Source organism: Echinops telfairi, unplaced genomic scaffold, assembly GCF_000313985.2.
Source record: "Echinops telfairi isolate 266 unplaced genomic scaffold, ASM31398v2 ScPeMD7_9;HRSCAF=40, whole genome shotgun sequence".
NCBI lineage: Eukaryota > Metazoa > Chordata > Mammalia > Afrosoricida > Tenrecidae > Echinops > Echinops telfairi.
The window spans coordinates 67,836,746-67,862,227 of record NW_022103906.1 but is presented as its reverse complement, the minus strand read 5'-3'; the positions used below and the strand labels follow the sequence as shown (position 1 = coordinate 67,862,227).

The 25,482-nt window shown below is 37.2% G+C and overlaps 1 protein-coding gene across 1 annotated transcript in view; it reads right to left on the bottom strand.

Annotated features, from left to right (window-relative positions):
- GPM6A (glycoprotein M6A) overlaps positions 1–8,651 on the bottom strand; it is a 135,853-nt gene extending 127,202 nt beyond the window's left edge. The window contains exon 1 of the mRNA XM_045286575.1: positions 8,135–8,651. Within this exon, the coding sequence (XP_045142510.1) occupies positions 8,135–8,171 (37 nt within the window). The 5' untranslated portion in view covers positions 8,172–8,651. The remainder of the gene's footprint in view (positions 1–8,134) is intronic.
- Positions 8,652–25,482: the final 16,831 nt, after the last annotated feature.

Below are 25,482 nucleotides of genomic sequence, written 5' to 3'. Positions count from 1 at the left end.
ATTTTACTGGTTAGTTTTCACTGGATACCAAATCTAGGGCATGTTAAAATGTAGTGTCCTGTTGAGATTTATGGATACATTATGGAAGCAGTTCATTTAGCTGTCATTCACTAGGTGCAACTTGGGGAAATGTATTTAGCATTAAGTCTCTTTGCACAGTAGTCCTAAAAGAATCTGGACACTTTTTTCATTTAGAAAAATTGCAAAGAAAGAGATGAACTTAGATTAATTGGAAAGTGTGCATTATTATAAAAATTGATTTATTATAACAGTAAATGGAGAGATAAAGAGACCTTCACAAAATATCATTTTCCCCATTTTAGAGAGAAGAATCTCATTGACCCATCTCATAATTGATGACTGTTATACTTTAGGATAAGTACCCTCATAGAACTGTCCACATCTGGCTAAATAAGCAAACAGGGGTAATAAAAATCAAGCCTACCCATCGCTTCCAAGTAAATTCTCATAGAGACTCTATAAGACAGCTAAGAACTACCCCAGCTGCTTGCCAAGGCTGTAAACATTATGGAGGAGTCCTAGTGATGTAGTGGTCAAGCTTTTGGCTGGAACTCTTAATAATCTGCAGCTGTCTACTACTATTACAGTCATCGTCTCAGAAGCTCACAGGATAGTTCTACCCTGGCCTATAGGGTGAGAGGGAGAGACAGAGAATCTTTATAGAAGCAGATCTTTTATCTTTCTCTCATGAAGTGGCTAATGGATTTGAATCTTAATCATGCTTTCGATTATCAACCAAGTGCTTAACCACTGTTTTTACAAGGCTCTTTATGGGGTAAGGAATAAAGGCACAATTTACAGAATAAAGCTAACAAATTCAGGGGAAGTATAAAACCACCAGCATCTCTGTGGGAGAAAGACAAGACTCCATAAAGAGTTACACTTTGTGAACCCACAGAGACTTCTACCCTGTCCTGTAGGATCCCTATGAGTCGAATTATCTCAATGAAAGTGAGTGCGGTGATTTTTGAGTACAGTCTCACTATGTGTTGGATTTGACTCCATGGAAATGGATTTGTTTTTTTGGTTGTGTAATTTGGGGCATGGCTAAACGTGCAAAGACTGAATAATTTGGCCTAAATCTTGACTCTTCCTACTTACTCTATTACAATATTGAATCTTGACTGTACTACTTACTATGATGTGACTTTGGTCAAGTGACATATATATTGGCTTGTTTGTGTTTTTGTGTGTAAGTGTGTGTTTTCTCTGTGTTCTTAATAGAATCTAAGGATACTCATCAATTATGCATACGGAAGTTCAGTTTGAAACTGAAAAGTATTAATATGAGTCAAAAATGCTCAAATACATCCTTGAGTATATCTTAATTTTGAAAATATCTCAAACATTGTGATGTGACATGTTCAACACTATGACAGGCTATCTGATGAGCTGTTGGTGGGATCAAAGACATCATCTACGAAGAAAGAGAAAGGTCATTGAGAGAGAGATGGAAAAGATCAAAGTTCACGGCAAGAGAAACCCTGCAACTTGTTCTTCAGCTTAAAGTAGTTAAGTGTAATGGAAGAAATGATGAAGTAAAAGAGATGAACAGAAAATTTCAAAGGACAACTCAAAAAAAAAGGATAATATTATAATGAAACTTGCCAAGACTTAGAAAATCTCTAAGGAAAAACATGCTCAGCATATCTTAAACTGAAAAAAATAAAAGAAAAATTCAAGTCTCGTGTTGGAATACTCTAAGACTCTAAGTGTGAAATATTGAAAGATGCAGGAAGCATCAAAAGAAGATGGGAAGAATACATAGTCACAACATCAAAAAGAATTAACTCAGCATTCAAATATTTTAGAGGGAGCATATGATCAAAACCCAATGGTGCTGAAGAAAGAAGTACAAGCTGCACTGAAGGAACTAGCCAAAATCAAGGCTCCAAGAATTGATAGAATACCAATTGAAATATTTCAACAAGCTAGTGAAGCCCTGGGAGCACTTACTTATCTATGACAAGAAATTTGGAAAACAGCCATTCAGCCAACTGACTGTAGTGAAGAGATCCACATATTTCCCCAGACCCAACAAAAGGAGTTAAAACAGAATGCTCAGTCATTGAGTGCAATATCATTGATATTACATTATATCTTTACTATTGCAACTGCTATTATCATTGCAATTGCAAGTAACATTTTTCTGAAGATTATTTAATAATGTTTGTAGTAGTAAATTGACAGAGAACTGCCAGAGGTTCAGGCCAGATTCAGAAGAGGACATAGAACAAAGTGTATCACTGCTAATGTCAAAAGGATCTTGGCTGAAAGCAGAGAATATTAGAAAGATGTTAACTTGTGTTTTATTGACTATGCAAAGACATTCAACTATGTGATCATAAACTATGGATAGTATTGATAAGAAAAGGAATTCCACAACACTTTATTTTGCTTATGGGTAACCTGTACATGGATCAAGGGAAGTTGTGAGAATAGAACAAAGGAATATTTCATAGTTTAAACATTTTTAAAATGCGTGTCAGGGTTGTGTCCTCTCACCCTATCAGATAAGAGGGATTATATGAAGTGGAATGTGGTATCAGGATTAGAGAAAAGTTTTTAACAACCTGCAATACATTCATTACATAACCTTGCTTACTGAAAGTGAAGAGGCCTTGAAGTACTTGCTTATGAAGATCAAGGATTCTTTACTCAATTTAAAGGAAATCCAAATCCTCACAACTGAACCGATAAATAACATTGTGATAAACAGAGAAAAGGTTGAAGTTGCCAAAGATTTCATCTTGCTTGCATCTAAAAACCATGCTCATAGATGGAGAGATGCATTACAGTGGGTAAATCTCTTGCCCAAGACCTCTCAAAGTTTAGAAAATTAAGGATGTTACTTTGAGGACTAAAGTGCCCCTGATCCAGGCCCTGGTGTTTACAATCAGCGCGTATGCCCATGAAAGCTGGACACTGAAAAAGGGCGAGAAAAGGAGAATGGGCGCATTCGAATGGTGACTCTGGTGAAGCAAAAGGAAGGCCACCTGGACGCCGAAAGGAGAAACAGATCTGCCTCGGAAGAAGTGCAGCCAGAAGGCTCCTTAAAAGCAAGGATGGAAAGACTGTCTTACATACTTTAAAATATCAAGGGAAACTACTCCCTGGAGAAGGGCATCTGACTTTCTAAAGAGTCAGCAAAAAAAAAGGAAAACACTTCGTGTATTGACACAGTGGAGCCAACAGGAGTTCAAAAAAACAAGAACAGTTGTGAGAATGGTGCAGGATTGGTCCTTGTTTTCTTTTGTTGTACACAGGGTCCCTATGAATCTGAACCAGTTCAATGGCACCTAACATCAATGAGGTTATGCCCTTGTCGTACAGGCAATAAGCACTTGATTGCTAGCTTACCCATGGCTCCATGGAACAATAACTGGTCAACATCTTCCATAAAGACTACAATCTAGTGAATCCTATGGGATACATTCTATGTCTTATGGTAGCCATGAGTGGAAATTTACTCTAGATCACCTGTCAACAACAAAGGTTATAGGAGAAGTCCCTGGTGGCAAGGATAGTTAAGCACTGGACTACCGACTGAGAGTTGTGTGCTTCAAGCCAGCCTCCCGGAGCTGCCTCAGAACTGCCAATCGCATCAGAAAAGTCTCAGCCTTGAAGAACGCTATAGAATATTTCTTGACTAGAATGTAGCAACAAAAAGGTTTTTCATGAAGTTAATGTATGTAAAATATTTAAAACATGTGGTAATGAAATGATTGATCAATGTAGGGTCAACACTACCATCTAACATCATAAGGTCAATGATGTCTCTATTTTCCTTTATGACAGTGTTATCTTTTCTTAAGGAATGGTGGCTGCTGTAGAAGATCAGGGGCTAAAGTCATCTTTCAAAGCAAATACAATCCAAAGCCAAAAACAAAAAAGATTTGTAGTCAATCAGTAAATAAGAGAATATATGCCTTCATAGTACATAGGGTTTGCTATGAGTTGGTGACAATTCGATGGCCCTAACAACAATATGCATTTATAGTAATATGTGTATATAGATGTTAATGCATAATGTAAAGTATATGACTGGGTGCACAAATGTCAAATATAATTTTACAATGTAGTTACTTCTCAGGTAAACAGACATAATTGACAGAGGAAGAGAGAAAATAGTAAGTCTGTTCTTTCATCTAAATAGGTTTGCTGGTCTTAATATGATAAGAACCCAAATCAAAGCCAGCCACGCTCTCATCTAGTCAATTTCAACATATAGCTACCCTATATGATGTAGTTTCACTAATGGTGATGTTTAAAAAAAGAATGATGACCATTAAATAAAGTGTTCATAGTAAGTGTGTTAAGATCATGAAACTTGACCGACCGTGTTCACAACAACTTTAATTTTCTACTTGTAGTGAGCGACGAGGCTCAGCCAGGGTCCTGATCCCATTCAAGAGATGGCAGGCCAGCTTCCAGTGATGGAGAACAAATCTGTAGCTGGTTTTGGTTCCGTGGAGAAGATGATGGCATAGACCATTTTACTAGAAAAATACGGTGAGTTACACTGTAGTTTTATCTTTCAAGCTGATAAAAATTTTCTCTTTTTAATTTAATTTAATTTTTAGATGACTTTTTTCCTAATATGTTCATTTTCAGGCATTAAATCAGGTACTTGGTGGTTTAAAACACGTTAGCCAATTAAAGACGATTCCAAGCGGATGGCTTTTCGGGTTTATTGCTGTCCTTTTGTGGAGAGCAATGTTTTTGTTTCATCAGAAAGCCATTTTATCACTTATTCTAATCATTAGTTCATCAGTCTTCCTCTGTGCCACTTTAAATTTAGTAATCCTTCCATTGAGATTACCTAGAAAGCAATGGCTGTGCACTTCTTTGGCCCCCTTTGGGCATGCATTTATGAATTCATTTATGACTGTTGGCAGTTACCATAGAGTTCATTTCAAACCTTGCACCATCTTCATGATCACTGATGCATTTGCACGCATTGTGGAAGCTGTTGTGCAGTACCCCGAAACCTGGGAACCTCGTCTTCCAGCATTATATTGGACAATATATCAATAAAGTTTCCACTGGCTAAAATGTGGAAGTGGAAGTTGATTACAGGTTCCACACAGAGTTAGTTACATGTCTATAAATCAAAAATTATAAAAATCATTTTAATAATTCTGCTTTAGTAGAGAAAATTACCATCCTGGTTTGGCATTCCTTTATCTTGAGTTTTGATGACGCTAACTATGGACTTGTTATAGCCATACTTCAAGGTCAAGCTGAGAAGTTTGCTGTTACTCCAGTAACAAGAGCATTGTTGTTTTGGTGTAACACAAGAAAGAGTAAAATAGTTATCTTAAACTCAAATATTTTACAGAAAATGCATATTTCTTAAAACAGAGTTTCCACACAATGCAAAGAGATACTCACCTTTGGAGGTAGGGTAGGTGTCGAGATAGAAGAAGCAACAGGTTAATGACTCACATTCCTATTTGGAATGGACAAGGCACAGCCACTTGGAATGAAATGGCTTACAAAGTGAACCACACTCTTCAATTATCATCTCCTGATGGCAGAGCACTTAGAGTTAACTTTTTATGATAAGCTAAATGTAGTTCTGTTTTACCTGTTCTCAGTTGTCTTTTACAGAGTAGCAGAGAATTTCACTATGTAGCAAAATATGTTTCTTGTAGTAGATCAGTTTTTAAGTCCTCAAACATCATATATATGTGTGTGTGTATGCATGTATGTATACGTATGTATGCACATCACGTTTACATGTATGTGTTTACATATATACACATACATGTTTACATATACGACGCATATACAGATCAAATATGTATTTGTATTTATAGGTGTCTATATCTTTATATAGGTATATATTATATACCTATATGAAGCATATGTATCTACCAAATATCTTTCATTAAGCCATACACTTCCACCTTTAATTCTATATTTGAATATGTAATGTTGGTGAACCATGACACACATTTTAATCCTTCTGATTTGTAATACAGAAAGTCACAAACCTACAGGATATTTTAGCATAACCCTTTGATATGAAAGCTAACCCTGTGATACCTAGACAACATTTAAGAAAAATTCTATGAAACCAAATAATAAATACATAAACAAAAGCAGAGCAACAACAGTTTAAAAACAAGGTATGAAATAATGCAAAGTACTGCCTAGGGTCCTTCTGCAATTTAGATCTCATTAGATTTCCCACTGTTTAACATTTACATTCAAATCTAACTTTCAAACAATAAACATATAGAACAGATGACGTACACAGAATTGGGAAGAACTGAACATGAGAAGTGAAGGAAATGAAATACTGTCTTTCTCAAGATATTTCTAAACGTTCCATACTAGATGTTTTATGTATAGATCTGCTTTTATTTGCAGAGCACTATATGAGTTTTCTGATTTAGAATCATTTTCAACACTGTTTTGGATTAAGCTCAGCACATCTTAATGGTAAAGAGAACCCACTGTGGCAGATGTTCCTTATCACAGGCTTCCCCCACCCTCCCACCTGCCAGACTGGACGAAAGAAAGCTTTTCCATGTTATCTGAGGGGAAAAACAACACACGACAACCACCGCAGCATTTTGGGGTTTGCTGTCTACCGAGGCTTGTGCAGGCTCAGCCTGTTACCATAATCCACGATTTAATACTTGTAGTGCCATGGTGTCATTTCACTATTGTATTGAAAGTGATTGGTTTATCTTTCTCTAAGCAAGTTGACTGGTCAAGAGCCAGGCTCAGATGTGCTATGAACGACATTAAAATAAGATAGTTCATGCCTAAAGTAAAATAACCCATTGAATTACTTGATAAGGTTGGAAAATACCATTTAATTTTCCTCTCTTAAATCATTGGTAACATTCATGATTCATTGTTCATATAATAAGGGAAGTGATAAGGGTTTGTTTGTTTCTTTTTTAAAGAATTCAAATATATAATGTAGTATATCTGTAGTTTATCATGTCTCTACTCAGCAGCAAACATGACTAAGATTTGCATGGGGCTTATCTTTATCGTATTTTGTATTGGTTATAAAATATTTGTCATCTATCTGATGTATCTCAAAGTATGCGGAAAGCTGAATGAATCAAAATAATAAAAATTAATGCAATTTTCCAAATTACCTATTTTATCACAGAGTATAAAATTAATTTATATACATCCTAAATCATCTTTAAGAGCTGATCTTTTTCAATACTAGTCTGAAAGCACCACCTGTATGTCATATTACCTGTATTACTGTTTCATGCCAAAGAAAACAGGAGTCTTTTCCAAAGTATTACATAACCCTGAGCTCAGGCAGGAGAGAAAACGCTGCCAACATCAGGGTGAAAGCCACAGTTCCTTCCACATCTCCACTCGACACATAGAAAATCCTAGAGATGCTTGTCTGAAGCACTCGAAATGACCAAAATCTGCCCATTTCTGAGCAATACAAGTGGCCATTTCTATACGTACTATACCTGCACAGACGTAAAAAGCAAATCAAGTAACAACGTATCAGAAAATTTCCTCGACGTTTATTATTCAGAGGTTGACATGATGAAAAACCTACAAAGAAAACTCTCAGTGTTTTCCTCTGCCCCCGACAACATGTAGACCTTTGTAGCTACCCAAAGAACGACTCTTTTAAAGGTTCACCCACCCAAACACAATAAACATATTTTTGGTCTTTGTTCTACCAGATGCCCATTCAAAGGTATAATGGTTACATCATCAGCTATTTTCACTACAACTAGCTCCAAATAGTGTGCTAGTGGTGTTCTCTTAACACCACGAAACCCTTGACCCAGGTCGACAAGCGTGAAAACATGAAATAAATGAAGGCTAACAAAGACACGGCTCAGCATATAATACCGCAATGCCCTAATCACTAATACTCGATTTTACCATTTGGACACGTAGATCTGAAAGATTTGCACATAATACCAACATTCATGCAAGACATTACCACAAGTGAGGGAAAAGCCTAAGAAAGAGGGGAAGAAAATAAATAAATGCCTTCCAAGAGAGAAACGTTCATTAGCCTACTGGCAAGGGTTAGACTCTAAAGCAAACAAGGAAACTGCAAAATAATGACTCAGTTACAAATAAACCCTTTTCAGCACAGTACCTTTTTGTGTTTGTCCCTCTTCCATATTCTCTTCCATGGCTACCTTCCTTCAGTAGAATCTGGTACACGGAATTAATCAAAAGCCTCAATTAGACGTTGGAAAAACTGGTCTTTTTTTTCCCCCTGGGAAGCTCCCACAGCAGTGGCTCAGGCAAGTCCTCAGAGCTTAGCTGAGGCTCCCTGCTTCTCTTGTTTGCTTAGAGACAGCCTGTCAAGTGTAATTTCATTCAAATTACTCTTCCGTGAAGATTATCAATTTTTCTTCTCAAAGCTGCCCATTGTGCACCACTGTAAGCAGGTATTCAAACAAATGGCCTGAGAATTTGGGGGGAAATTTGGGCTGAATCCCAGTGGCAGAGACACTGTGATTCAGGAGCCTTGCTTTGCATTTAAAATGGGGAATAGGAATTGAGGTTTGCATTGAAATCTGGGCTTTAAATTGGAAGCAGGTTACACTGTGAACAGATGGAGGGGTGTCCTCCTAACATGAAGCCCACCACCAACCCATGATTCCCCCTCTTTGCTACCAGAGTCGGAAAGCCCAGATTCCCATCGGTCCTTTCTGCTGCAGCAATTGCTTCTTACCCAGTCAGATACGTTGCAAAAATGCTCCCCCCGCCCCTTTTCTCTCTTCGTGAAGTATCTCGTTAATTTTCTTTAAAAGTGTCACAAAAGGATGCCATTATACCATCTTGGGATTTATCTGTAAAATGTTATTATTTGCAGAGGGCTTGGCTGCTCACACCTTTCAGGTTTTAGGACGCAATGGAAGTACGATTTTCACAGGCATGTGTATAAACCTGTAAGCCTCGAAGATGTGTGCTTTAAGTCATTGTGTTGCTCTGGGGCCAGCGGACTCTTGCATGAAAGGGGGAGAAGCACAGGGAACAAATCTATTGATGTCTTTGTAATTTATGGCTATGATTTTAGCCTACTGGAACTGCTGCTTTTAAATGAGAATCTCTTGAAAGAGCATTTCCCCCCAAGGGTCACTTCTGAGGAATGAATAGGGTTGTAAAAGGAAGGAACAAATTCAAGATAAGGAACTACAGGATAAGCAATTTATAATAGGAATCAGCAGTCTGATTTGGAATGCAAATCACAAGGCAGCAGCCTGGTGATAAATTAGCATTTGTACTTCAGCCCAGTGAGTGACAGGGCACCATGCAAGAGTCTCAATACTTCACAAAAGGTATGGTAAGAAAATAAACAGTATCGCTTTCAAGGGGGCATAAACCTTTACTAGAATAAGAAGAAAGAACCCCAGGTTCTGACTCCAGGTCTAAGTAGTCAAGTACACAGACACAACACAGACACAGGCACAGGCACACAAATGTACACATCCCTTTAAATTCTTGCCTTTTAAAAAAAATACACATTCGAGTAATCTATGTCTTCATAGTCCTGCATGATAGGATATATTTTGCACATATCTCCTAAGTCTGACAATAGCATGTTGCATACCAACTCCTAAATCATTACAAAAGCCACTATTTGGAGGAAATAATTACACAAGATCTCATTTTATTTCTCATGAAGAAACCTCAGACCTCTTCCTTCTGTAATGATCGACTTCTTATTTTCTCTAGTCAAAAGATTTTAACCCAAAGGTAAATATAAATAAAAAGCTATCTTTTCTGAATCTGTTCCAGTTTGTTATCAAGGGTTTATGAGAGAGCTGCTTGCTCTGGCACAGAGTGAAAGAGGAAAACCAGAGGGGAAATCAAGGAGCCAAGTTGTAGCAGCTTCTCTGCTTCGGCTTATCCTACAATGACAGAACCTGGCAAACAGTCAAAACACAATGAAGTATCATTTTTCATTCATATTCCTTATCTGAAACCAGAGAAATTATCAACAAAACAAATTGTAATAGTGGAAGCACTAGAATTCACAAGATCACATGAAATGTTAAAGCACATTCACTTGCACCAGCCCATTTGCAAAGGAAATAGGAAAGGGGTTATTTTTCATTTTATTTTATTATTGTACATTTCATCTTGGTGAAAATTTAGACTCAGAGAGACCCAAGACTAAGGGAGAAAATTGCCAAATTGAGTCTTAAAACCTTGATATCAGATTCCTTATTTAATGCCCTGAATCTGGAAACCATTTTTTTCCTGCCCACTCTGTTCCAATCTGGGTCTCTTCACTGTCTTCAAGAAAGCAATGGCAATTCATGGTCCTCTTTCCCACATGCACAGAGAGAGGAAGTCAGGGAAATGGAAAGGAAAGAGAAAGAAAATTGAAAAAATATTCATTGTGGAAGAGTAGAAATGACTAATTTTTCTGCTGGAAACTTTGTAGCAGGAAAACATAGACAGAGTCATTCTTCTAATTATATGTAAATGGAAGCAACTGGCCAACTGGGGTTGGGGGGGTGGGGACAGGTGAGGTCCCTTACTATTCCTTAGATTTCTTACTCCCCAGGTGTTCGTTGTCTTGTTCTAGAAAATCTAATTCGACAACTAGGTCCTTCATTTCCTAACAGTTGCTGAAGAAGGATAGAGACATTCCTGAGGTCTATTGTGAGCCCTGGAAGACTAGAGTCGAAAAAAGAGAAGATGGGAAATCCTTGATTATTTACCTAGATGTATTCTTTACCCCAAGTAGTTACTCACTTGAGGACCTCTGGAGGCAGGCAGAGTGGACTACATACACATTGAGTTACTACTCACTACCAGGTCAGCGGTTTAAATCCACCAGCTGCTTCTCAGGAGAAGGGTAAGGCTGCTGTCTGCTTCTGTGATGAATGGAAATGTCTCAGAAACCCCAAAGGACAATTCAACTCTGTTCTATAGTGTCAGTGTCACTATAAGTCAAACGGGAAGTATCAATTATAAGTATTTAACAGCCATAGCCAAAGAATTGAGCAACACTTTTGAAACATTTAAATACTTTGTGTATATTTAAAATCCTAGAACACCAAATGCTAAATCGCCAAATACCTTTTTCATATTTAGGCTTTTCATAAAACATGACTGAAACCGTGAGAGGTGACCCATGCTCCTGAAGAGCCACGTGGTCATCACTGGTGGTGATGTGTCTAACAACAAAATCAAACCATTACGACTAAGTGATAATAAATATTGGTCCAGGGTCTCAACTGCCTCAAAAAAGCTTTCTTTATTTGAATTACTAAAGCATCAGAAACTATACCGCTATTACACATCCACTTAGCCTGCGCCAATTCAGTGAATACCAAGAGAAATTGGGTGAGTTGAACAGCATTAATGTGCTTTGTGGCTGCCATCAACTTGCCGAGGGAGAGCGTGAGAAGGAAAAATAATGAGAAGGAAACAATAAAAGCAAAGTATCAGTGGCACAATTTAATATGAAAAGCATATTCAGCACTTATGATAGACAAAGCACTGTCCCAGGCCCTTTTAATGTATAAAGAGAGTACCACAAAGGTGGTAGGAACATTCTATTATATTATAATTCCACTTTTCCAAGAACTTTTTGAAGTCCCCTTGTACTTTTTTTCATTTAATCTTCAGAAATATTCTAAACATTTCAGGCAGTTACTATGGTCCCTACAGGGGGGTTAAATTTCTTACACAAAATAACAGGATTAAACCTAGGTATTTAGACTCCAGAGCCCCCCCCCACCCTTTTTTTTTCAATTACCCCTTTATCTACTTACACTTGTATAAGTCGTAGTCCCTGGAGGAACATAGAACAAGGATATTTAATATAGAGAGCTGAAATCTTTGGCACAAAGCCTTATTTCAGTAGAAGTACTTGTATTCATTGAGAAACAATTAGATTTCTTATTACATGTGCATCATGCTGCCAGATGCTCTGAGGAACACCAAAAGAATAAGGGAAATAAATTTTGTCTTTGAATTACTTAATGTTGCAAAAAAGAAAACTTAAAATACTAATGACACTCATTTAAAAAAATACTAATTCAAAACAGAAGTGTGTTCCAGACTAAAATTTCTCTAAGAAGTCAGGAAGAAATGGAAAATAATGCACAGCTAATCATTTCCTTGAATCTGCCTCATTTGTCCTAAGACTAGAACTAGGAGATGACTGACAACTGTTGCTGAATATTTTGATAAAAGATTCCATAGACCAGCGGTTCTCAACCTGTGGGTTGTGACCCCTTTGGGGGTAAAATGACTCTTTCACAGGGGTCACCCAATTCATAACAGTAACAAAATTACAGTGATGAAGTAGCAACGAAAACAATTTTATGGTTGGAGGGTCACCACACATGAGGAACTGTATGAAAGGCTTGCTGCCTTACGAAGGTTGAGAACCACTGCTGTAGACGAATGCTGATCAGAAGGGGCAGGGGAGTGGGTGGTGATGCAGAGCTGAAATTCAAATTCTGAAAGACTGTACTGTCAGACATACTCTTTACATCTTACCCCAAAACATACCCTAAAGCCAGAACTGTTTACCTTAATTTGTAAGAAATGTATGCCTTGAAAATGAGACTATTTTCAGACCTGTCTATATGGGATCAAATCAACAGCAGAAACATGAGCGTTTAGATAAAAGCTCGAGGGGGCATTGGGTTAATGCTAACAGGAATAGTCCATGTTTAGAGCAGCAACTTAGAAAAGGAGGCTGAGATTGGCTGTGCCACCGAAACCGTGGCATCCATGGCACCAGGTGCCACGTGTAGAAACTACTGGCTAACTGGTGTGCTCTGCTGTGTGTACTCTCAACAATAAGACAACATACAATTTTATATAAAGGTGCTTCCAAAGGTTTATGGGAAAGTTCCATTATCTTTTAATATCATTTCTCCCACAATTATTTTGAAGCTCCTACATATTCACATATGTAAATCAAACCCATTGCCAAGGTTTGCGTCTAATCTCATAGTAGCCCTGTGTAGAATTTCTGAGGCTCTAACGGCTCAGGAAAGCCTTATCTTCCACCCTCAGGCCCACTAGTGCGCTTGAGTTGCTGACCCACCAAAGGCACCAGGACCGCATATCTCCACCACTGATCTGTCCCTTTGTCTGACTGTGAGGGTTTGGGTGCTGTTCTGATGCTAGTGGCTATGTCATTATTTTTTCAAATCGTAGCAGGGTCACCCAAGGTGAACAGTGTCCAGTAGAGCTTCCAGACAAGAACAGAATATTAAAAAAGGAATAGCCTGTCCACTTCTGAGGAATCAGCCCCTGAAAACCTTATGGATAGCCACAGAACAGTGTGAGATGTGTAATTCTCAGGAGGAACAGCAGAACGGTGTCCACCACAGAGCCAAAAGATGAGCCACGTGGGCCTAAGACACTCAAAACCTGACCGAGGAAGTGCTGCCTCTGAAGAGAAAGCCAGCCCTAATGAGGTGGATGGGAGAAAGCCTGTGGGACCTTAAAACCAGACGGGACACAGTCAAAAGCAGAAGCAGCGGCTGCAAACATCTACTAACAATTAGGACTTACAACGTCAAAGTCTGAATCTAGGAACAATGAAAGTCATCAAAAATTAAGTGGATCACATAAAGATCAATGTACTAGGCATTAGTGAGCCGAGGTCAACTGGTATGGCTATTTTGAATCAGAAAATCAAGTAGTTTACTATGCCGAGAATGATGAATTCAAGAACAATGGTGTTATGTTCATAGCAACAAAGGACATTTCAAGATCTATCTTGAAGTACAATGCTGTCTGTGATAGCATTACCTACACACATACAAAAATGTCAAATGCAACTAGTATCCTAACATACACACCAACCACAAAAGTCGGTGATGAAAATTTTTTAAAAATTCTACCAATTTCTTCAATCTCAAATTAATTAAAGATGCAAATAAGATGCACTGATAGTTTTTGTCTATTGGAATGTGAAAGTTAAAAATCATTTGGAAGGCAGAGTAGTTGGAAAACATGATCTTGGTGATGGAAATGAAGCAAGAGATAACACGAGATGTTTCAAGATCATCTTCTTCATGGTAAATACATTTTTCTACCATATAAATTGACGGCTATACACATGGACTTCTTTCCAGATAGAATGCACAGAAGTTAAATTCACTGCGTCTGTGGGGAAAATAAAACAATGGAGAAGCTCAATATCAGCCCCTAAATGAGACCAGTGGCTGACTGTGGGAGACCCCATCAACTGCTCATATGATAAGGTGAGTTTGAAGCTGAAGAAAATTAAAACAATCTCATAGAAGCCAAAACATAGCAGGGAGTGCATCCCATCTCCATTTCAAGAACATCTTAAGAAGAGATTTGATGTCCTGAACATTGACAGTAGCTCGATGAGGTGTGGGATGACATCAAGAACATTATACATGAAGGAAACAAAAGGTCATTAAAAAGAAAAGACAGAGAGAAAAGCTCAAGGTGAATGTCAGAAAAGACTGCAAAACTTGCTCTTAATCTTCGAGTACTAAAACAAATGGAAGAAATGATGAAGTCAAAGAGCTGAAATGTTAAACATAAAGCTTAGACATAGACATAGTGCCTGCAATAACGGGCTCAAACAGAACTACAACTGTGAGGATAGTGCATGAAAGGGAAGTGTTTCATTGTGTTGTCCATATGCATGTATATGTGGGCACATATATATATATACATGACATAATATTTAGATATTTACTTAAAGGACATATTTCTTATTTGAAAACCATGGCAAAATTATGTCTTACAGCATATGGAGAATTGTTAATCATTTTTGAAATTTTAATTTTATTTTTGAAAACGTATTTTCAGATAAAAAACATGATATTTTAATAGTAAACATCTGGTGAAAGTATCAAGACACTTCAAAAATGTTATAGAAGAAAGTAAATAAGAAGTTAGTGGAATTTTTCCATAACTTTTTGAAGCTCCTCAGACTTTCACCAAACAAAATACAAAATATGATAAATACAACTATGCATGATCTTTAATTGCATGCCTTTCCTTATATCTGCCCCAATTCCACAGGGGGCAGGAAAGTTAAATCGTGCTAACTATCCCTCAAAAGTAGGTGGTTTTCTATATATTTCTATATATTTTCCTTACAATTATATATATCTATTTACTTAGATGTAATATCTTATTATTTCACATTTTTTATATAAATGGTATTTTATATATTTATGCTTCCACAATATTTCCTCTTAGTTATGTTTCTGAGATTTGCTTAAGGTACTAAGGTATTTACTTAGAATGATACATTAAGATTTAATCTGTTAATGGTCACTTAATATTTTTTTCTAAATTTTAAATGACTGCAAAGAATATTGCATTTATTATTCTTATATGTGTAGATGGATAAGTATTCATTTAGGATTATTAGTTACTTGGGATTATGAGTGCATGTGTGTATTTTGATGTGGAATTGATGCTCAGAGAGTGTGCACATACTCAGCAATAAGAAATATTGTCGTAAAGTTTTCCAATGTTCTTGCACTAATTTAAATTTACATAGGAACTGTCCTAGATTCTAAAAGGGCTCTTGATCTTTAACAATACTTGGCACCTTAAAAATGTCTTCGAAGGACAATTTGTCAAATCCAAATAAATAGAAGCATTTATTCATTTATAAAGTATTTTATGAATTAGGCAAAGGTTTACAGAAGAGATGACCAGTTTTACATCCCATTGTTCATACACATTTATTTCATCAAAGTGGTTGCAATCCACTCACCGTACCATCACTTATTCCACTTCCTCCCTGTGTTTTATGCTTCTAATTTTTCTTCTTTTCTATCTCTCAGAACTTTGTCTTTGGTAAATAGTTGATTATACTAACATGACAGTGGATTCAGTTTCAGAACTTCAGGGAGAAAAAGGACCGAACGATTGGTCATCCTCTACCAACCAGTAAGCCTGGTCTTGTTTTATTATCTTGGGACCTAAGCCACATTCATCCCCAGCTTATCCAGGTCCTTGTAAAGTGATTCCTTGTCAAAGCAGTTAGTAGTGGCAGACAGGCACCATCTAGGTATTCTGGTCTCAAGGTCCTGGATGCTGATGATTGTAAGATCTACTTGTCTGTTGGCTACTGTTTTCTTATATCTTTTGATTTCTGTTTGATTTTCCATTCTTTCCTCCATTCAGGGTGAGATCAATTGGCTGTTCACCAATTATGAACTATTCCCAAACTTTTAAGGTGGCTGTTCCAAAACTTTTAAGGGCCCAGCAGCTACTCTTCAAAATAGGCTTTAGAACATTGTCTTTGTGAATTATGACAATTGACCAGATCACCCAGGTCCAAAGATTCATTCCTTCAAGGTGTTTGGTTGTGTCTAAGAAGTTTTAGTAACTTTGCTCCTGTATGCTCTTGAATAATCATAGATATATTTGCAACAAGAGATACACATATACACATAGCCTCTGTCAAATCTATATATTCATTTTTATATGCACATCTTTCAGCCAGCATGTCTATCCAGGCAAATAACTTTGATTGCAATATTTGTCTTTGTTGCCTATAACTCTTGCAGACCTCCCCATGTCTTGCCCCTGTTGCTGCCTTTTTTTCTCTCAACTTCTTTCTTATCATATGTTGCCTTCCCCTTCACCCAAATTAACACTAACCTACCCTCCCTTCCTTTCCTCCGTTCACCTCCCATCCTGGGTAGTTATCAAAGAATGTTTCCTTTAGTGAAAAATTGTTTTCGTTCTTTTTTTCTAGCCAAATAAAGATATGATTTATTCTGGAAAAAATAGATTATCATTAGACATTCTAACACCAAAAAAATGAGCATACATGATATATACTTTTCTTGACTTTCCGTAATAATGGTGGCAAAATGTTACGAAATGGGCTGCCGAACTGCAGGATCCGCAGTTTGAAACCACCAGCCACTCCTCGGAAGAAAGATGAAGCTGTCTACTCTCATGGGTATAGGCAAGAGATAAAACTCACAACACATGGCACCCAGGAACAGGAATGGGACCAGAGATACCAAAAGGGTAGGGGGAAGGCAGGGAGTGGGGTTAAAGGGGGGCACCAATCGCAATGATTGGCACATAACCACACACCCCCAGTCAAGGGGAAGAACAACAGAAACCAGAGGGGAAGGGAGACAGTGGTCAAAGTGAGATTTTTTTTTAAAAAATAACAATCTACAATCTATCAGGGGGCCAAGAGGGTTGGGGGGAGGGAGGGAAAAAAAGGAGGAGCTGATCCCAAGGGCTCAATGGAAAGTAAATGTCTAGAAAAGAACGATGGAACATATATACGAATATGTCGGATACAAATGATGTATGGTTTGTAACACAGATGGAATAGCCCCTAATAAAATGATTTTTTTTAAAAAGGAGGAAGGTTACAGTTTTGGAAACTCACAGGGGGAAGTCCTACTCTGTCCTATTGACACGATGGCAGTGAGTTTACATTTGGTTTTAGTCTCACACGCTTTTCTTCCTTTGATGATTGACCATTTACACTCAGCATAATGTCCTCATAATGAAGGTTCATTCAGGCTTTGAGGTGTTTCGTAGACTCCTGGCACTGGGTTATACATTGGGCTACTAGCTAGCAGTTCGAACCACACAGGGCCAGTTCTGAACCGCACAGGGCCAGTTCTGTAGGTCCTCTAGGCTTGCGATGAGTCAGAATCGACTCCATGACAGTGAGTTTCATTTTGGGTTGAGTATCCCGTGTGTAAATTTGCCGAAGTGTATCTATCCATTCTTCTACTGATGGGCATTGAGGTCGTTTACACTATTTTGCTATTATAAATAGCACTGCAGTGAACATAAGTATGCATATATCTACTTTTATCATGGTTCTTATCTTGCTAGGATATATACCAAGTAGAGAAATTGCTGGGTCATAAGGTATTTCTATTCACAACTTTTGAGGACGTACCATAAAGTTTTCCACTTTTGTACCATTTTGTAGTCCCAACAGCAGAGTATGAGAGTTTTAATATCTCTACACCCCAACCACTATTTGTTGTTAGCTTTTTGAAATATTTTAATTTTGCTATTAATGCTGGTGTGAGGTGAGAAAGCTCATTGCTATTTGGAATTGCATCTCTCAAATGGCTAATAAGCATGAACTGCATAGGAATATTTAATATGGTTCTGTATTGAACTGTATTCCGTTGAGTACTTTCATGCTTATTAAACTTTTGGTTTTCCTATTTTGTGAATTGCTTTTCCATATCTCTTACCCACTTTCCCGTTGTGTTATGGTTGTATCATGATATTCTATACATGTCATCTCTATGCTCTGAATACTAATCCTTCGTTGTCACTGCTGAGACAGTTCCCATTCATAACAACCCTCTGTGCAGCACGGCCTGGTCTGATACAATTCTTTCAGAGTAAATCCATTACAGATATCTTCCTAAACTCTGGTTCATATGTCACTTTCATTTTGATGACTTCTACTATATCAAGATGTTAGTATAATAACTTTTGTCTTGATAACTAGTGTTTGTTATGTACTAAATCAAAAAGCTCATAGAAACAAAAATCAAAACACCGCCATTGAGTGAAATCTAACTCATAGAGACGCTATAGGATGAAAAAGGAGGACCCTTGTGGGGTTCAAAGGCTGTAAATCATCACAGGAACAGAAAGTTTCATCTTTCTCATACTCACATTAATTTAATTTTAAAAGCTTTAATGTAATGTTTGCACAAGTCCGAATCTAATCTTACTAAAATTATCTTCCATAAGCTGAACAACATAGAAGTCTAATTCATGTTCTTTATCTCCTATTTAGATTGCCATTCCAAATCAAGTTAAGTTATAATCCTTTTTCTTCAAATAGGATGCTATTTTGTCACATATTTTTTCCTTCCGGATATCTGGATATCCTTCCGGATATTACTTCCTTCCTTTGTCACATGCTAGCTTTGTCACATAGTTTTCCTTCTGGATATATACATGGTACTCTTTGTGCTGTTTCCATTCTGTTCCCCTGTTCCAATTCCATGTTTTATTACTTAGTATAGCTTAAACATTTCTTTATATTTGCTCAAGAAAACTCTAAGTTTCATTCATTTTCTAAAATTTTCTTAATCAAAATAATTGTAATATTAGCTTTCACATGCCTTAGGGGCAGTGAAAGGGACTTTGCGGTCACTGAACATATATTAGCTTAATACTTACTGAGAGACAATTGACATCATAAAAAAATTGAGTCAGGATTTCTTTCATATATTATAATGAGGTCTTAAAATGTTTTCCCTAAGAGTTCTCTATATTATTATTGTATTTAATATTAGTTACTTTCATTTATTTATACATACTTTCATATTATATTCTCTCTTTTCAAAAGAAGTGAAGAAACATGTTGTTTTAAAATTACTCTTACATTAAACAAATTTACTAACCTTTCAGATCATTCTAATAACATGCTAAATTTCAATACAATGATATTTTTCAATTAAAAGATATTTGAATCTATGTTTAAAATGTGTATATATTTTTCATTTACTTCTCTTACCAGGTATTCAGAGATCATAAATGCAAAGTTGAATTGAAACAGTGACTTTAAATGGAATGATTCTTTTCCACCATAATATTTTATCTTTCATATGCTTAATTTTTTTCCCTTCTGGCCCAATATTGCTAAGGAAAATTTATTATATTTTATATTATATTATTATTATATAAGGCTACTCTTACATTTCCAGAAATCATAGCAAAAATTCTTATCTCAGCAAGGAAAACGACTCAGCTTCCAAGTTTACTCACTTTTTAAAATGTTCTGTACAACACAGACACTAACAACAATAAAATGAGGAAGAATACATTTTTTTTACAGGGAGCAATCAAGTTCAAAGATGCTTTCTTAGTCAATTAGATCTGGGTTTATATGCAGTGGTCATTTATCGTGTGAGGTAGCTATCTGGGGATATTTGGGGAAGTTGTTAGGTTTGAGCAACAGTCATTTAGGTTAGTAGTTAGGTTTGAGCAACAGTCAACAGATGATAGATTCTCTGTTAATTATGAAGAGTACAGTATTAACAATCCCCATGGACATAAAAACATACACGATTGTGTGTTTTCTCAGGAGCAAATGATGACTAATGATAAATAAATGGTTGATAGATTGTGGTTTCTGTGAGACTAAGACTCACTTCTTCATATAACAAATTGTGTGAGTCCTAAAAGTTTCTTCATTTCAGGCAACACATTGTTGCATCCAAATGAACTATAGAGAGCACCACCTGTCTCCACTCCGGTTGTGCAATTTCCACACGGCCCATCAATTTCCAACTGTTCTCTATGGGTTTTATGCTCAAGTTACCAGTGCATGCCTGACTGCATTAGTCCTAGACAGAATGAAAAATTATTTTTCGTATTTGCTTTTAATAGTCAAGTAGAAGTGATTTATTTTCCATACATCCCAACACACATTTGCCACATATCATACTTCTGAATTTGAAAACATACATATTTTAGTATAGACATATTTATTCCCCCTGACTGTCACTGCAAGTAGATACCACAAATTGCATTTGAGTCTCCCTTACTTTCTAGGAAGTAGGATTGGCCAAGAGTTCTATTTTTTAAAACAGTTTTCTCAACATATATTTCACATATCATACAATTCAATAGTTCAATCATATTAATAAGAGCTGTACAATCACCCCCACAATCAACTCTAGAATGTTTACTTCATTCTGGTACCACTTGATTGACAGGATGGGCTCCACCCATATCGTACAACAGGGGTCATGTTGGGGCGCGCGCACACAAACACACACACACACACACACACCCCTAGCCATCACAGCATCCCAGCCCACTCCAACTCAATTCAATGGGTCAGATGCCAGGCAGGCCCTCTTCAGAATCACAGAGCTGCAAGCCAATGGCACAGAAATGTAAAGCAGGAAGCATGGCGATGACAGTCCAGAGGTGCAGTTGCATGGGTCCAAGTTTGGTGGCAACAAGGCAGGGTACCGATAACTCTACAGGGTAGCAGCACACATGCCCCTGGAGGCACCCACAGAATCCCAGTGAGGATGAAGACTAGGAGCAAGAGGAGGGAGAAGTTCCAGTAGTTCTCTTATGAAAAGGCTACACCTCCACGGGTCCATTACCAGGCGGTGACCTGACGGACTGTTTGGACTCCACCCCTGCACTTTCACACAGGTGCAAACTGACATCAAATCTATCTGCCACATAGACCTATTATTTGGCGGAAAACCAAGCTAGAAGGGTGAGTTCAATTCTAGATCTGAAGAGTGACTAAGGACCATAGTCCCTAGGATTCCTTTGATCTTTTTCTGACCAGCAAGTCTCGTTTCTGTCACGCTTTTGAGTTTTGTTCTACATCTTTCTCCCATTCTATTCCAAGACTTCTAATGTGATCCTCGTCAGAGCAAGGTAGTGGTATCCAGGCACCATCTAGTTCTGACCCCAAGGTTGTAGAGAGTCATGGTTGTGTGGTCCATCGGTGTAGTAAACGAATTGTTTCCATGTGTCTTCAATTTTTATCACTCTGCTTTCCCCCCAACCCGACCGGGCTGCCACAGGTACCCCTTGTTATAGTTAAAAAGGAAGTTGTGAATCAAATTGTAGGAAAAAATATCTAGTATCCGTAGTCATACAAATTGGCAATAACACAGAACTTTACCTGATACAATTTAGAATAACAACACAGAACAGATCTGTAGTTGGATAAGTCTATTCCAAGTCAGAGGAACCCTATGTACAACGGAAGGAAATATTTTCTGGTCCTGCACCATTCTCACAACTATTGTTATGTTTAAGCTCATTGCTGTCACTGTTGGGTCCGTCTATCCTGTTGAGGGTCTTCTTGTTGTTGGTTAAGTCCGTTCTTATTACATGCCAGTCACAGTTCTTAGCATTTTTTGTCATACTTTTACTTATTTATCTCAAAAACAGCCCTTTGAGATACATACCAATATTGTCCCCAATTTACAGATACAGAAAGGGCATATAAAGAGGGACAGAGAAAAATAACTAACACCCTTGCTCTGGATAACAATTAGTAAATTGTACAACTGGGGTCAGAACCCAGAGAGTTGGATTTTTCAAGGCTCATGTTTTTAATCATAACACCACCCTACTTCTCTGAACTGGGCTATAAAGGATACATGTCAATGAGTTATTTCTCCAAACGGTTAGGGAAAAAGAGCTGGGTTATTTTTCCTCACCCAGAAGCTTTGAGACCAGTCTCATTCTCCAGGCGCATTTAAGTCAAGACCATAGACTGGAGGGCGCACAGTTTAGCGATCGGGTTTCCATCAGCAGCTCTGCCAACTCGGTGTACCCTTTCCTCCGCGACCACTTCTTGGCTCCGTTTCTTATTTGTAAACTAAGGAAGGGAATGTCTCCTTATCTGGGTTTTCTGTGAGGATCTTGGGCGTTCAGCACAAGTCTTGGCATAGACATGGGTGGTGCTGAGGAAATGTTAGTTCCCTTCCTTTTCTGGCATCAAATCTAGAGTAAATTCAAGTCATTGACTCTCCAGTAAGCTATTTAGGAAAGTCTAACACAAAGGACGCAGGTCATGAAATATTAGCTTTTAAAGCAAGTATAGGTGGTCCTGAATAATCTGCCTTTGGGGAAAAAATGATCGTATTTTGGAGATTTTTTTTCTCCCCCAGTGTGTATTGATGTGAGTATCTCCATGGGAATATTTTTTTCTCCTGAAAACAGTGTATATCGATTTCCTTAGTGGTCAGTATACTCAATTTGATAGACTGATAATGGTTTACTGATTTTTTTTGAGGGGTGCATGAATTTTACACTTGCTCGTGCCATAGGTCTACCTAAACAAATTTTATCATAAGACAGAAATGTCTCATAACAATTATTAGACACAGTAGGAAGCATGAAACCTACAACCTGCTAATAAACCAAGCTCCCATGTGTTTAAGGAGCACTGGTAACATAGTAGGTTATATGTTGCACTGCTAACCACAAGGTCAGCAGTTTGAAACTACCAGGTGCCCCTCATGAGAAAAAAATGAAACTTTCTGTTCCCCAAAGATGAACGGATTTAGAAACCCACCGGGATAGTTAGTTGTACTTTGTCCTATTAGATCACTATGAATTGGAATTAATTTGATGGCAGTGAGTTTGCTTTTGTTGTTTTTGTGTTTGGAATGCGTATAAATTATTTCCAAGACTTAGTGGAAAGCCTATTTGTGATATATCATGGATTGAATTTTGAAAGCTCTCATGACCTCATTTTAATACTTTAATTTTAAGAATTCCTGAGACAAGGAATGCTAATAGCTGATAGTCTTGCTGCATTGTTTGAAAGCAACTTTGAGTCTTAGCAGTCTAGTTCTGTTATTTATAAACAAAATAAGGTGTCTATTTTGGGGAAAACGTTTGCATATTAAAACAAAGGCTCTCTATTCCTCTCATGCTAAGGATTTTTACTATAGTTAAATTATTAATTGGAATTGCTACCAACAATTTGAACTTGTGTGGTCCTCCTAGAATTAGAGTTCCAAACTCTAGTATTTGTATAGTGTTTGATGAAAAATGTTGGTTTTTTGTAAACAGTAAATTGAAAACAATAACAAATATGCTAATGATGGCTATAAAAGATCTTGCAGGACCTAAACTTAATGAATTGTCAATATTAGGTAGAAATTCTATAAAAGTACTTTAAATTGCTCTTTATGGAATCAATCTTTGCAAGGTCAATTTCAATTAATTTTATTCTTTATTAATATATGCAATTTGTATATGTACAAGGAGTGTAAAATATTTTGTTTCACATTAACATTAAAAATTATTTTAAATTATGTGTTGCACTGCTAACCACAAGGTAGTTGAAAGTTTTGCTTAGAATGTCAAACATTTTATGTCTAAAATAAATATAAAATAATTTTATGTATTTTGTAGTAAACCCATATTGAGTGATTAAAAACATCTCGAGTTGCAAACTCATTTAATAATATACTTTTGAACCAAATAAATATGATACAAAAACAATTTTGATTCAGTATCAGGAATAATTTGTTAAAGAGATGGTGTTGGAAGAATTATAATAGATAATGTTAAGTCCTTTATTAAGAGCAATGAACTGGTAAAGTCAGGATTATAGATGATACTAAGTAAAAATGCATTTAAAATTTGACATGTGGAGGTATTTAGGCAAAGGTTAGTTTCATCATGTGAAGACCGCAATTACCCTATTTTAGAAAAAACAGCAGGGTGGGGCAAAAAACATCTCACTGCACTGGAGTCAGTTCTGATTCATAGTGATCCTATGGGTTTTGGAGACTTTAAATCTTAACAAGACCAGAGAGCTTCACCCTTCTCCTTTGGAGAACCTAGTGGTTTCAAACTGTTGACCTTGCAGCTAGCAGTCCAAAGCTTATGCCACCATAGTCCTTTAATGAAGGAACGCAAAATAGGAATTGAGCCATTACTCTTGGAGAATAGAAGAAGGAACTACACAACAAACGTTAGATGTGAAGAACAAAATAGATTCAGATCAAACTGGTATGGTCTTATAATGTATTTACTTTAAAATATATTAAATCAAATACTGGGAACTGGAGGAGCAACTTCATTTAATCTCCATCATTTAGGCGATCGGAGTCAGACACAACCCAGTGTCAGAACATGGCTAACTGACAGACTGCTAAGAAATAGCAGTGTGTTTGTGGAGGTGGCCGTTGGATGGATGGCTGTGTGGAGGTGGGGCACCTGTGCACCTGGAGAATCAGGAGAATGAATGTTAAAGATTTACAATTGGTTGGTCAAAGTTGGGCTAGCTGAGTTTTTTAGGACCCATGTATGAGCACCAGCAGTGGAAGTCATTCTGGTTTTTTTTATTTTTCTGAGTCTCAAACACCCAGTCAAATTGTGCTAAATACCAAAGTTTTATCTTAGTGAAAACAAGAGTTAAGGATCAGTATGTCAAATTAGAAATCTATTATTATTCGTAACTTCTTCACATATTACAGAGAGGTGGCCCATTGTATAGATGATTAGGATAATGATTACAGTTAATGGCTATAAAATTAATTACCATTATAGAAATATAATATAGATGATCTCTGTTAGGTTGAATCCTCTGTTGTTGTTAGGTGCCATTAAGTTGCTTCAGACCCACCGTGCCCATGTGAACAACAGAAGGAAACATTGCTTGGTCCTATGCTATCCTCAGAATGGTTCCAGGGCTTGAACTCATGGTTGCAACCATCCCCTAGAGGGCCTCCCTCTTTTTAGCTGCTGCCACTTTACTTTACCAAACATGATGGCCTTCTCCAGGGACTTATCTCTCGGGATAATATGGCCAAAGTATGTGAGACAAAGCCTTGCCAATATTGCCTCTAAGGTGAATTTTGGCCTTACTCCCTCTAAGACAGTCCATGGTGCTTTCAAGAGTCTTCATCATCACAACTAGAATGCACTAATTCTTATTGAATCTTCCATATCGAATATGCATCTTTCACATGTATATGAGTCTATTGAAAATAC